The 13699-nt window shown below is 64.6% G+C and overlaps 4 protein-coding genes across 4 annotated transcripts in view; 3 read left to right on the forward strand and 1 right to left on the reverse strand.

The window, feature by feature from the left end:
- EMIHUDRAFT_447845 (hypothetical protein) overlaps window positions 1–1730 on the forward strand; it is a 2844-nt gene extending 1114 nt beyond the window's left edge. The window contains exons 3-7 of the mRNA XM_005775522.1: window positions 2–14; window positions 178–226; window positions 579–709; window positions 866–1052; window positions 1181–1730. Coding sequence (XP_005775579.1) covers window positions 2–14; window positions 178–226; window positions 579–709; window positions 866–1052; window positions 1181–1419 — 619 coding nt within the window. The 3' untranslated portion in view covers window positions 1420–1730. The remainder of the gene's footprint in view (window position 1; window positions 15–177; window positions 227–578; window positions 710–865; window positions 1053–1180) is intronic.
- Window positions 1731–4369: 2639 nt separating this feature from the next.
- EMIHUDRAFT_447846 (hypothetical protein) lies at window positions 4370–5243 on the reverse strand (the record flags this gene model as incomplete). The annotated part of the gene is made up of 2 exons (XM_005775523.1): window positions 4370–4791; window positions 4869–5243. 2 exons carry the CDS (start codon window positions 5241–5243, stop codon window positions 4651–4653), a joined length of 516 nt encoding a protein of 171 aa, XP_005775580.1. The 3' UTR covers window positions 4370–4650.
- Window positions 5244–5546: 303 nt separating this feature from the next.
- Window positions 5547–6017, forward strand: EMIHUDRAFT_195773 (hypothetical protein; the record flags this gene model as incomplete). The annotated part of the gene is made up of 1 exon (XM_005775524.1): window positions 5547–6017. The coding sequence occupies one exon, from the start codon at window positions 5547–5549 to the stop codon at window positions 6015–6017; it is 471 nt and encodes a 156-aa protein (XP_005775581.1).
- A 2319-nt stretch (window positions 6018–8336) lies between these two features.
- EMIHUDRAFT_95724 (hypothetical protein) lies at window positions 8337–13479 on the forward strand (the record flags this gene model as incomplete). The annotated part of the gene is made up of 3 exons (XM_005775525.1): window positions 8337–9265; window positions 11974–12057; window positions 13005–13479. The coding sequence occupies 3 exons, from the start codon at window positions 8337–8339 to the stop codon at window positions 13477–13479; spliced, it is 1488 nt and encodes a 495-aa protein (XP_005775582.1).
- Window positions 13480–13699: the final 220 nt, after the last annotated feature.

A 13699-nucleotide genomic window follows, 5' to 3' on the forward strand; every position in this document is an offset into this window, starting at 1 on the left:
TGACGCCGGCCGAGGCGCGAGATGCAGCCGAGATGCAGCCGAGATGCCGCCGAGGCACCGCCGAGATCCCGAGGCACCGCCCGAGAGGTCGAGGGCAAGGCCGCCGAGCGAGAGGCGAGACGGCGGTGCCCGCGGCTGCCGCCGCCGCCTCTCTCAGCCGGTCGTTCGCCGAGACAGTCAAAGGCGTACTACGACACGTTCGACGTCCAGACGCTGGGGTACCGAGCTCCGGCGCGAGATAGAGCCGAGATACCGAGCTCCGGCGCGAGGGAGAGCCGAGATACCGAGCTCCGGCGCGAGATATAGCCGAGATACCGAGCTCCGGCGCGAGGGAGAGCCGAGATACCGAGCTCCGGCGCGAGATATAGCCGAGATACCGAGCTCCGGCGCGAGATATAGCCGAGATACCGAGCTCCGGACCGAGGGAGAGCCGAGAGAGAGCCGAGAGAGAGCCAAGACAGTGCCGAGATGCAGCCGGGAGAGCCGAGAGAGAGCCGAGAGAGAGCCGAGATGCAGCCGAGATGCAGCCGAGACACAGGTCGAGCCGCGTGCGCGCGCGACGGCGCTGCCCGCTCGAGCGCAGGAGGTCATCTTCGGCGCCCCCTTCGGCTTTGGGATCGACATGTGGTCGCTCGGGGTCACTCTCTGCGAGCTGTTCGCCGGCCGCTACCTGCTCCAGGCCGCGTCGCGCGGCGGGCTCGCGGTGCAGGTCCGTCCACCCTCCTCCCCCCCGCCCCCCGATGGAGCGCGCATCGTCGGCCCCTTCTAGCGTAGAGCAGGCTGCCTCGCCGCCGCCCCTCAGCCCTCGGTCTCCCATCTCTGGGCGCGCCACCCGCCACCCCCCGCCTCGCCCTCGCGGCGGCAGGTTGCGCAGCTGCTTGGCCGACCACCGCAGGGCCTCTTTGACGGCGCGAAGTACCACGCCGAGCTGCACCACCTCGTGGCGCACCAGCCGCCACCCCTCCCGCCGACGCAGCTCCGCGCGCGGCTGACGGAGCGGCTTGGCGCGCCGCGCAGCAGCCAGGCGCAGCTCTTTCTTGACCTCGTCACCGGCACGCGCACCCGAGCCCGATCGCCCCCCCCCCTCCCCCCCCAATCCCCCTCCCAAACCTACCCACTCATCCCCTTCGCCCACCACCACCACTCTGGCCTCTCACCCTGTGGCGCGCTCTCTGGGCAGGCATGTTGCAGTACGACCCTCGCCGCCGCCTCACCCCGTCCGAGGCGCTCTGCCACCCCTTCCTCGCCCACTTCTTCCCGTGGCGCGCGACGATGCCGCGCGAGGTGGTCGCCGCCGCGGATGAGAAGGTGTTCGTGGAGATGCGGGGCCCCGCTCTGGACGTGCAGCCCGAGGAGCCGCCGCTCAAGAAGCGGCTTGTGGGGGGGCGCCCCCTCGACGCCGTGACGCAGATCGCCTGAGACGGGGCCGCTTGTCGCCGGTTGCACGGCTTGTCTACATCTGCACCTGCTCTCTCTCGTTTGCATGATGCGTGTGGTGGCTCGTACGACCTCGCCCGCCCGTGCGGTTCGTGAGTCCCCGCCCTCTCTGACTCGTGATCTGATCTGACGGCATGTGTACGTTCTGACCCGTTTGTGTGTGCGCTGCGGGTGCGCGCGCTGCGGGTGCGGGGAGGTGGGGCCGGGAGAGCTCAGCTGCTCTGCCGCCGCCCGGTTACTCTACTTTGTAAAATACCTGTGTTTGTACGTATTACGTTACACACGATGCACCGAGAAATTACCTGAGTACTGCAGCAACCCCCCACAGTTGTGACTTGTGTCTGGGAGAGGGAGAGGGAGTGGGGTCTGGGGACTGGGGTGCAGGTCTGCTAGGACCAGGTTGCTCACCCACGGCACCGGGCCGGTGCTTGCCCTTTGAATGCCGTGGGGCTCCTGCCCGTGTCCCGGGCGTGGAGATGCGAGGGTCGCCCCCCCTTGCCCCACCACTTTGTGTGTGTGGAGACGTTTACCTCTTACCGCCCGCTCTTACCCCTTACCTTTTACTCTGTGCAGCAGTGCACGGGTGTGGTATCTATATACGTTATGCGCGGTTAGGGCTCTCTGTGTACTACGCGGGCCTGCGGTGCGTGCCGTGGCACACTGTCATCGATGTACGATGATTGTGAAGCCAATCCTATCTCTTTAGCCGTTACTCTTACTGGTGTTCAATAAGGGATCGAGCGCGAGCGACGTTGACCTGCGAGAGGCAGCGGCCGCTGTGGCGAGTCCGGCACATCGCTTGTCGCACTCTCCGTGGGTCGCCCAACAGAGCATGGTTTCGCTGCCGCTCTGCTGGAGCAGCTTGTGGTAGGAGAGCAGCTCCCCGCGGATCGGCAGGAGTCGGTCACGATAGTACGACACGTTCATTTTCACGCGATGATGCGACGCCGCCCGCATGAGATCAGCCGCGTTGCTGTTGATCATCGCTCCCGGCAGAAGCACTTGCTGCACTCCGGCCACTGCGGCGCAGAAGCCCGTGGCTGCGTCGCCGAAGCTAGTGTCAAGACATGCGCCGCGCGCAAGCGCGTGGCGCATCCGACGGAGCGCGGCCATGGTGAGGGCATACCCCATCCCGCCGCCGTGCGTGTTCACCTGTGGAATGAAGCGCCACTGGCTCACGTAGCGCGCTTTGTCGCACAGCCTCGGGCCACACATGTGTGTCCGCGCCCCACCGCCTCCAACGAAGAGCGGCCGCGTGTCGTTGAAGTTTGCCAGCGCCTTGACCCAGCGATTGACCCAGAGGAAGGTATCATCGTCGGCCACAACCACCCACCGTGGCAGATGCGGCCTCCGCGCTCGGGAGCCAAGCGTCCAGAGTAGCTCGAGGTGCTTCTGCGCGACATGCAACACGCCTCCCTGGCAGCCACCTCGGCGGGTATTGCACTGCAGCAGCTCCTGCAGCCGTGCCGCTTCTGGCAGCCGCGTCGTGTTTTCTGCTTCTATTTCTGCAAATAGCTCGACGTGCCTGGCGCCCTGCTGATAGAGGACACGCTCAAGGTGCCGCGCCCGCGTCGCGAGAAGAGGGCCGCTCGTCATTATTGCAAATAGGACCTCACTAACATCGAGAGTCACCGCCGGTGCCGGCGCCGGCGGCAATCCTCCGCCCCGATGTTGGCCGGTGCGGCAATAGTTCAGCAGGCCAATGCTCCTCTGCAGGCCGCGCGCCCAGGGCAGCACGCCGATTCGGGCCTGCTTGTCGTGGAATAGAGAGTGGTTGCATCCGAGAAGCAGGTGAGGAGCAAAGCGGAATGTAGCCGATGGTGGCTGTGGTACCATATCAAACGCGGATTCCGTGGAGGTGGACTCGGTGGGAGGCGAGCGCTGGCGGACGCTTTCGAGAGAGAGCATGGTCCCGCCTGCCGTCCAACATGGCCTCGTGTCGTGATGCGCGGCACGCATGGGCGCACGGCGGTGCGCACACACAGCGGAGGAGACGCCGGCCAAGCAGTCGGCAAATCGACGAGAGGAGGCCGTGTGCTCCACGGGCATGATGGTGAGGTTGAGACGGTGGTGGCTGACCAGGCGGTGCGCCTCGGCCGACGGCGAGAAGGACGATAGCATCTCGGGCGCGGGACGAGGCTGTCCGGGCGGAGCTCTACGTACGAGTTGATGGAGCGGGCGCCCCAGCAGCCTTGCCACGTGTGAAGGGACGTTGCGGACTTTCGGATCGGCTCGCGCGCGAACAGGAGAGAGAGAGTGATGGCGGGCTCGGCGGCCAGATACTTGCTCAATCTTGGGGCGCTAACCGTTCTGGCAGGCTCGGCAGGCTACATCTCCGGGCTTCAGAACCGCCAACAGAGCGAGCCCTCTTCAAGCGCCGAGGAGAGAGCAGCGAGTAAGCAAGCCGCGATCGAGCGGTATGAGGCCATTCGTGCAGCACAGAGGGCGTCAAAGGTGCCGACGGGTGCGGCGCTGGAGCAGGACTTGGAACGGAGGAGGGAGAGACTTCGGTCCTCACAAGACAGCTAGCGGCGGAGAGCCGGGCGTGTCTCTGACTTCTACACGCCTCTGCTGCCCGGCGTGCCTGGTCCATGGCAGTCTGCGAATTGAGGCTGCCAGTGTTGGCATTGGTGGACGCCACCGCGCTGGCCTGCGCACAGCCCTCTTGCGCAATCTATGCGTTCCGGCTATGCTCGTCGCAACGGTGTCGGTGATGGCAGCCGCTGCCATCTCGCACCGCCATCTCGCCACCTCCTCGTCGGGGCCCTCGCCATCATGGGCGTCCATAGTAGAGGAGCTGGTAAGAGGAGGAGGTCGCCGCTCTGCGCTGCGCGCTTCCGCTTCCCACGCCTGCACTGGCTGAGCAGCTGCTGAGCCGTACATCTCTACATGACTCATGAGCCTTGACAACGCCTTGTGAGAGAGAAGATCGTGGGGAGTGTATGAAATGTACACGACAACACACCGGAGAGAGTACACACCGGAGTGTCGCCATAAAATATACAGCGAGAGGCCCATCGCTCTACTCACATGGCCCTACCCCGGGCGGCGACGGCGGCGTGCGGCGGCGCGCCCGTCTCAGCCCCCCCTCGCTCGCGCCCTCTCGCCGCTCGCGGGGTCCTCAAAATTGACTCGAGCGACGAGACATCCCCGGGGAATGGGGAGCGGCACCCTGCTCCACCCCCCGCGGGGGAGTTGGGCGGGGGAGGGGCTTTACGCGTTGGAGAGCTCGACCTCGCTCGAGCGGCCTGCGCCGTTGTCGGTGACTCCCGCAAGCTGGACGAGCTTCGCGACAATCTCCTTGAGCTGGGCCACCTCTGCCTCGAGTGCCGCGACGCGGTCGGCCTTGGGCGTCTGTGGTGGTGGGGGAGGACGGTTGGGGGAAGGCAGACGCGACGTGTGGTCATCGTGTGAGCAGGGCGTGCGCTCACCGATGGTGCGGCTCCGGCGCTGATCTTAGCCAGCTCGGTCGCGACGTCGAACGTGGTGCCGTCCGCCGCCAACACCACGACAGCGCCCGACTTCATGACGCGCAGCGAGTCGCGGCGAGCCTTTGCCGAGCTTCCGGTGCCGACGCGCAGCACCGCATCCGCGCTTGCGATCCCGTGCGTTGAGGCGGCGGCGGGCGCCTCGTTGTACATCCCGATCGCCACCTCGCCATACGAGGCCGCGTAGGTGCCGACGCCCATCGACGTCGAGACGTCGCCGCCCGCGACGGTCGCCATCCCCATCGCCGTGGAGATGTGGCCGTTGGCCTCGGTGCCGTGCCCGCTCGAGAAGGAATTGCTCTGAAGTCCGAACGGCATTCTCGAATACACGCGCAAGAACCTGCCGGCGGGGATCGAGGGGCGGCGTGACCACGCTTGATAGGCGCCAGGGAGTTTGTTGGGGCGCGGTGAAGCGAGCACTGTCTGTGCTTGTGCGTCTTGGGTCCGGAGTTGTGCGTTTTATGTGAAGCGAGCACGATCTACAACGCGGCGGCGGGGGCGATCCCAGACTGAAGCGCCGTGATTTGAGGTGTGAACTTAAAAAGGAACAGGTCGGGAAGGCAGGGAAGTTTGGCGTCCGCGGGAGTCAGAGAACAAAAGAAATTCAGTGTGCGCATGTACATGCTCATCTCCGCGCTCTGTAGTCTGCTCGCGTCGCTCAGCCCTCCCACCGCCGCTTTCGGCGCAAGCACGCCGCGAGGGCTCCGAAAGATCGCGCTGCACCAAGCCGCCCGAGCCGCAGAGACGATCGTTTCGACGAATCAGGTGCTGGCGAAGGTGTACGCAGGGACGACCGCTCCAAAAGACTGCACCGAATGTGCCGCCGCCAACTTGGCCGATTCACGCTTCTGTCCGACGCTAGTGCGCGCCGTGACGGCACGGTGCGTGCTGTACGCCGCAAGAAGCTACATCGATTTGACGGGGACGCGGAGGCGCGGAGCATGGCGCTTGCTTGCAGTCATGGTGGCCGTTGCGTGCGTCGTCCCTACCATGCTTCTGGCGCCGCTGCCCCGTTCTCTCGCTGGGCTCCAGGCGTGGGAGGCGGCCGCGTGGCAGCTAGTGCGGCAAAGGGTGAACTCGTTCCGTGCATGACTGCCATGAGGTAGAAGAGCGGTACGTACTCGGGTACGTCTCGGGTGGTCTGCTAGGTGGTCTGTGCATCACTGCCACAAGGGTAATGTAAATTCTCCACACACACAACGTGGTGGGGCATGCAGGGGTGGCAACCCTCGCATCTCCACAGCGCCGGACACCTACTACATCATTGTACCCACTACACGTATATACACCCTGGCCTGTGCGCTGTGGGTACTTTAGAGCCGTGGGGTAATAAATACTCTGAAAAACGAACACCTCTACGCTCTACTGCGAGATGGGTAAAAAGGAACAGGTCCCCGTCCGTGCGATCTTCGTGCACAGTGCAGGGTTCTTTGTGGGTGTGGTCGGCGTAGGGTAATGGTACGGCGTAGGGCGACTAGCCGGGGTCGTCCTCCCGACGGGGGACTAGCACTAGCCGTCTTCCACATGCGGGTCCCTCGGGTCCCTGCTGCTCTTAATCTCTTCGTACATCCTCCTGCTGATCTCCGCAACGTCCTGCTCCCTCCCTCGTCTCGCCCTGCGCGTCTGCTCCGCCTCCCCGTCGTCTGCCCTGCGTCGTTTGGCGACGGGTCCTCCATAGTCGGTTGAGGTCGCCGCCCTCCTCGTGCCTCTTCCCAACGTTCCCTCGGCGGTCGATGCCGTCTGCTCCGACTCCCCCGTTCCCGGGTCTGCCCTGCTCTCGCCAGCGCTAGCTTGCCTTCTGTTTCGTCATCGCCGGTCTCTCTCCCCTTCTTTCTCCTCTTCTTGTATGCTTTGCACATCGCGTCGATTCCTTTTCTCGCGAGCACCACCCTGAAGCCCGCCCAGCAGCTAAACCGCTCCCTAAGTCGAAGGAGCATCATCAGTCTCACCCACTTCGCTCGCTGCCCACTGTCTCCGCTCCCTCCCGCTTGGGCCGCCGTCGCGGCCCTCGTTCGTCCCACTGGCTGCTGGCCTGTCCGCACGTTACCTCCGTTATCCCTCCTCCTCCGTGACTCCCTCGAGGCCGGCCGGGCCTCCTTCCACCCAGCGAAGAGCTTCCTCAGCCACTCGATGTGTTCCTCTCTCTTCGTTATGCGCGCCGTAGCCTCATCATTGAGCTGGATCCACCTCTGCACCGCTCCCGTCGCCGCCTCGGCCACGACTTGCAAGTTCCTCGTGACCCCGGCGCCAAGGTCCCTCCGGCTCTTCTCCGAGAGAGGTCATCTACCAGCGCCGGCAACACCCCCCCGACTGCGGGGGCTAGCGCATCGTACCCGTCCTCATCCAGCACCCTAGCCGCGGGGACGGGTGTTTTATGCAAACCCGAAAATTAAACCGGAAAGCACTAAGCAGCGCTGGGCGGAGCATGGCTGCGAGGGAGGTTCACGCAGGTTGGTCCGTCGCCGCGATTGCGGAGTGGCGGTGCAAGCTAATTGGTGGTGGCAGGTCCGCCGGCGGTTGCTGTGGCGACTGGGATGCATGCGGCAGAGTGCCAGAGTCGCAGAGAGATTAACGGCGACCCGGCAGAGAGATGGCAGATGCGCGCCAGTTAGGGCTGGGTCGAGGACAGACACGTCCCCACCTTTTGCAGGATTTTGCAAAAGAGAGAGGGAGGGGGGGCGCCGCGCGGAGAGGGCTGTGAACAGGGCACAGGGGATCTCTCTCACATAGGATACGCGCACTATAGGCGGCACGAGCGAGGGCAAGGCTGGGCAGCCTCAAGGCTGGCTGGGCCCTGGGCCTCCTATTTGTGCTCCCCTCCGGATTCCTCGCTCCCGGGCACTAGCGCGCGTGAACAGGGCTCCAGGCCCCAAATGACGTGTGAGTGTTAGAGTTGTTTGGTATTGCTAAAAATCTCTCTCTCTCTTCATCTGACCACTCATCTGAGGGGCTTCTACGCGATCGGCCGCACAGCTCTAGGTAGGTAGGTAGAAAGGTGAAGAACAGCCAGGCTCGGACTGGACACCAACGCGGTATGGGTGGACGCTGGACAGATGATGACGACACGCACGAGCGACACACAGACACAAGCAGGCTCACAAAAGACACACAGCCAGCTGGCTGCCACACACACACCCTGAGTCGGCGTACACATAACTCAGGGCCACATCCTCCCTGTCGCCCCCCCCAGCACTCCACGGTGCCAAGGGCACAAACAAGGGCTACAAGCTCCGGATGGTGCGGCAGCTCGGGCGAAAAAATAGTTTTTCGCGCTCACACGGCCGTTTTCGCCAGGAGCTGCCCAGTTCTCTCCAGCCAGGCAGCCACGCAGTGCCCAACGTGAAGTGCCTGCAAGCTGCGCACCGTAGCAGGCAGCCTCCGCCGGAACGCTAGCGGTCTCACGCTCATGGAATGGGGCCACACGTCGCTGACGCTTGCCGTCTCGCTCTCCCTCTTTGGCTCCCTCTGCTACGTGCTGAGCCTCCTGTCGATCGCGTCCCCGCGCACCTCGTCCGAACGGCTCGAAACGGCGATGCCTTCTCCGCCTCGACGCAGGGCTGCTTCCTAGCTCTGTATGCCATCGGACAGATCGGTGCCGGCGGCAGCTCGACGGCTGCGTCCTGGTATGGCCCAGTGTCCATCACGCTGCCCGTTTACATGGGAAGCATGCAGCTGTGGACGCTGCTGCTCATGAGCGCACTGGGCATGCAGTCGTACACCAAGTCGCAACAGGTTGGCACGCTTGTGCTCGCGACGGCGACCACTCTGCTAGTTGACGCAGGGCCAGCCGCTGGCGGCGCCGTGGTCGCCGAGCAGCTGGCCAGCCCTGCTGCTCTCTTGTGGGTGCTATTCATGGGCGTGGCGTGGGCCGCTGCGGTGGCGGGGATGGCCGTCGACCGCGAGAGAGGGCAGATCCGCGCACGCCTCGACAAGGTTGGCGGCGGGGCGTACGCGACGAGGGTGCAGCTGGGAGAAGGCACCCTACTGGCAGTCTACGTGGCAGCGCAGGCCACCTCGACCTCGTCGCTGACCACCCTCGGCAAACTCCTCGTCCTGGTCGACGGGGCGAGCTTGGGCCTCGTCCTGGCGCTCCTGGCGCTGACAACGTGCACCAACCTCGCCTCGAGCATCGTCGCGGCCGTCAAGCTTAACCAGGCCACCTTCATCCCGATGGCCTCCTGCGGCTCTCTGGTCCTCAACCAGGCGACCGGGCTCCTCCTCTGGGGCGATGGGCGCACCGTTCGTTCCTGGCTGAGCTACGCCGGAGTCCACGTCTTGATTCTGCTCGGCACCTACGAGCTTTCGAGCGCAGACTTGTGTGAGCACATCCGGCAGAGGCGGTCGCGGGCTGCGGAGACGAGCTTGTCCTAGGTCCGCCTAGCGGGTACGGGTGTGTGTGGACCTTGTGGACCGGGGTTGTAGTGCCCGGTCCTCCTGCCGATGAGGTCAAGTAGCGTGGATTTACCTCACACCCATGGTCTCGTATATAGAGAGTGTGGAGTGTGTGCCAGCACGAGAGGAGCGGGACATGCAACCCAATGCAAGCCCCGCGTGAACCACGACTGAGACTCCAGTCTCCACAGCGGGCGAGTCAACCGGGCACCTCTCGCGATCGCGCAGCTAGCGCCTCTGAGCGCGGCCGCGTGCACTGCCGGTACGGACACCGGGGCGCCGCTTCGACTGCCAGTCGCGCTCCCACCCAAATACGTGCATCACTTTTGTGACAGATCTCAGACTTTGAGCGGCCATATCTCGGTAAACATTGATGGTCCACCGGAGAACTCATCCCGTGAGGGAGGGTGTAGAGGATGTAGAGTGTAGAGCGCTGTAGAGCTGTAGAGATGTAGAGCGCTCTGGAGCGCTGTAGAGCTCTAGAGCTCTACATCCGGCGCGGGACGATGTGAGTCCGATGTAGAGCGATGTAGAGCGCGATTTTGCTGTAGAGTTGGTTGTAGAGGCTCTACAGCCAAACCGCCGGGAAGGCAGTGACTCAAAGAGGTCGAGTCGCACTAATGGGGTGTCTCTGAGCTTACTGGAGCTCTGATGGACAGCCCTGACTATCCCTGACACACAGAGAGTCACTCTGACGGCACACAAAACCCTATAACTGCGTCATGACCAGCCTGCCATGTGTCGCCGGTGCCGCATTCGTCGCTGTGCTTCTTTAGCAGGCGGTGTGCGAGGACGGTCGCATTTGCGCGAGGCGAGGCGAGCATTCAGACGCGTTGCATGCGCCATGCCTAGCGCCAGCGCGTGCGGGAGCTCCGTGGCTGAGCGTTGAGTCCAGGCGAGTTGCGCTGGCCACTATCGCTACACCTAGCCGAGCTGACGCGCCGAGGCGCCGGCCAGTCGCAGCCGTGAGGCATGCCACAGCAGCAGAGGCACCTCTCACCCATTGGGCGGGCAGACAGAAGGCCAGGGCAGCACTGGCAAGTGCAACGCGCCTCAATGTCGGAGAGCGACCGTGCCTCGTTCGCCGCTTATGATGTAGAGTTTGTTGTAGAGATTTCACGTTGTCGAGCGCCTCTACATCGCTCTACATCGGACTCACATCGTCCAGCGCCGGATGTAGAGCTCTACAGCTCTACAGCGCTCCAGAGCGCTCTACATCTCTACAGCTCTACAGCGCTCTACACTCTACATCCTCTACACCCTCCCTCAGAACTCATCGCCGTTCGAACGGGCGCCGGGCGCCCGTTCCAAATCCGAAGAGTTTTCAGGTGGACCATCAATGTAGTTACCGAGATATGGCCCCGCTCAAAGTCTGAAACCTGTCACAAAAGTGATGCACGTATTGGGAGCGCGACTGCTGCGCGGCCAGTATAGGGGCAGTGTGGGTGTGGGGCGGGCGCTGGGCTTCTCCTTCTGGACGCGCGGCCGCAAGCCGACCACGATGCGCTGTCACAGCTGTCCCGCCGCGCCTCCCCAGTGGTGGGCTACGGGCCCGTACCGTGGCTCACATTTTACTCCCATCTCGCTTTGGAAAAAGCACCTCTCTGACCGCTCTGCCTCTGCGCTCTCGTGGCGTGAGGGGTACGGACTTCCTCTTTCTTCACTGTACGGGGAGACGGATGTCGGTTCGAGGCGGCAATAGCTATGGGAGTGTGGCGAGGTGCGGGTTGGCCAGGGTGGCGGAGTCAAGAGTCCTGTGGAGGGACACGGCTCCTCGCCGAACCTCACAGTGCTCTGTTCAGGCTCCCCATGCAGGCACCGCAACATCTGCTGCAGGCGTCTCCGAAGTGGGCACAGCGTGCCCTGCCGCCGCGTTGTCAAAGAGAGGCAAGGCCGCAGCGGCGGCGGCCTCCGCCGTACCTGCGGCGGCTGTCGGCTCCGCCGCTATCGCTCCCACTGCGGGTCGCTCCGCCACAATCGGGGCTGCTTCCAGCGCTGGCGCAACCACCGCCGACGCCAGGGGCACCGCCGCTGGCGCACCTGCTGCTAATCCAGCCGGCTCCGGAGCCGGAGCTGCCGCGGTCGTCCGACTGAGTGTGCTGACGGCGGGAGTGGAAGCGACAGCAGCGGGGGGCGTGGCATTAGCGGAAGGCGTCGCCGGAGGCACGGCCGTCGCGGCGGCGGCAGCGGCGGCAGTGGCGGCAGTCGCCGCGGCGGCAGCGGCGGCGGCAGCCTTGGACTCGGCTTGCAGTAGTGCTGCGGAGAGCGTGCGATTGGTCTCGTCGCAAGCGGCGAGTTCCGCTCCACTGGCCGAGCGCAGCTCCTCCAGCGCTGCGATCCACGCCGGCCGTGGCGGCGCGTCGTACCCGATACCCGGCTTTGTGGGCACCCCTATGCCCTTTGACGCCGCGTCGACCGCTTCGTGGACCGCCTCGGTGAGGTCCGAGAAGAGCACCTGTCGGAGGGCGGGAGCGGGCTCGAGGTCACACAGCCGAGTCGACGCGGCCGCATCTGGGCGACTGCCAGGCGTGGAACAAGGGCGAGAGGCGTTGCTCTTTGTGAGGTGGAGGCTCGCCTCGAGCTTGACGCGCGTGTCGCCGCGTCGGAGCACGAGGTCCCGCAGCACACCAGCCCGCGCCGAAGCTCGCGCCTGCAGGTTGGACTGCACCTCCAGCTTCGCCTTGAGCTCCTTGCCGCTCTCGACCTGCTCCTTCACCGCCGACCGCAAATCGCGCAACAGGTTGGGGAGAGCCCCACTGACCGCTTCGCGCGAGGTTGCTAGCTCGGCCGCGCGAGTGAGCGCGTCGACATCCTTCGGGTTGTAGTTGCCCAGGCTCGGCTGCAGCGTAGCCAGCCGCTCATGCAGCGTCTGCTGCTCCGAGTCAAGCTTTGAGAGCGCCGAAGACATGTCACGGAGCAGCGCTGCCGCTCCGTCACCGCCCCCGGCGGCGGCGGCAGTCGCGGCAGCGGCAGCACTCGCGGCAGAGACCAGCTCCGACACCTTGGACGGGTCATAGCTGGGCACCTCAGTCGAAGAAGCGGCGATCGGCTGCGGATGCCTCAGCTGGCCGCCATCCCTCGAGCCCGCCTTGCCACGGGGTGCGGCCAGGCGGTCCCGAGCCTCGAGCGATGCCCGCAGCTCCGCCACGGTCACTGCGGCCGACTCGTCCAGAGGAGAGTCCTCTAGGCTGGCGAGCAGCTCGTTCGACCACCGCCGCTCAAAGTCAGTCACATCGGCACCGTCCGCGGCCGCCGCTAGCGCCGACGCGGATCTCCACGCTGGCGGAGCAATGCGAGGGGGCAGCCGCGCCGGCGCGAGGAGCGCTGCGATGAGCGCGGTCCAGGCGAGCAGTCCTGCTGCCGCCAGCCCGACCAATCTGCCTCCGCTGAACAGCGACCTAGTGGCGGGAGCGTGCGCGTCCATGGTGAGCTGTCCGACGTGCGTCCTTCCAACTTTCACAGCCCCGGTGCAATCGGGTGTCGGGTCTCCCACTGGCTGCCCTGCCTGCACGCCTTGTGCGTGCCCGAGCAAGGCTCTAGGCGTCGAGTGCTAAACTAAACAATACACGGAAAAAGAAAGAATTCTCAAACGGAAAAAGAAAGAAAGCAGACAAAAAAATTCTCCGGGGCAGCGGAGCACGTTGGAAAGTCCACCATCTCGCTCGGACTCCTCGCCGCTCTGTGGAGGCGTGATCTGATGTTTCTGTTCTTGGGCGCTGCCTGCTCGCTGCTCCCATCGCGGAGCGCGCTGCTCCCTTCGCGGAGCACGCTGCTCCCACCGCGGTCGCTGCTGAAGCCGCCACGGCGCGCCGTCGCGACGATGGGCGGCGCGCCTCTCGATGCCACGGCTTCCGCGGACGTCGCTGCTGTCGCCTCCCGCATGGTGACTTCGCTGGCGACCAAGCTGGACGACGAGTGGATCGAGCAGGAGGACCACGTGCGAGTGGCGAGCGTGGCGGCGCAGGCGTACGCGGATGCGAGGGAGGCGGGCGAAGACGACATCGGGCGGCTGCTGATGAAGGTGGGCGGGGAGATGGAGAAGGTCGACATGGGAGAGTGTTTCGTTGGGCCGTGGGATGTTGCCAACATGGCGGCCGCTTTCCTCATGGCGGAGAACGATCCTGAGATCGCGGCACTGGGCGACAACTGCGGTTGCGGCTGACCCTATCGTTGTCATCGTGCCTACACGGTCTTACGCGGCCGACCAAGCAGACGGACGAGACGATTCGCGCAATATCCAAAACCTATGCCGGCGCAGCACTGTACTCGTCGTGTTCTGTACTCCAGTCGTCCGCGGAAAGCTGTGTAGCGAAAGTCCGAAACAAACCGAAAAGCCGTTATCTAATCCTCGCCAAAAATGTGAGTTGTGACCGTAAAACCTA

Source organism: Emiliania huxleyi (genome assembly GCF_000372725.1).
Source record: "Emiliania huxleyi CCMP1516 unplaced genomic scaffold EMIHUscaffold_3, whole genome shotgun sequence".
NCBI lineage: Eukaryota > Haptophyta > Isochrysidales > Noelaerhabdaceae > Emiliania > Emiliania huxleyi.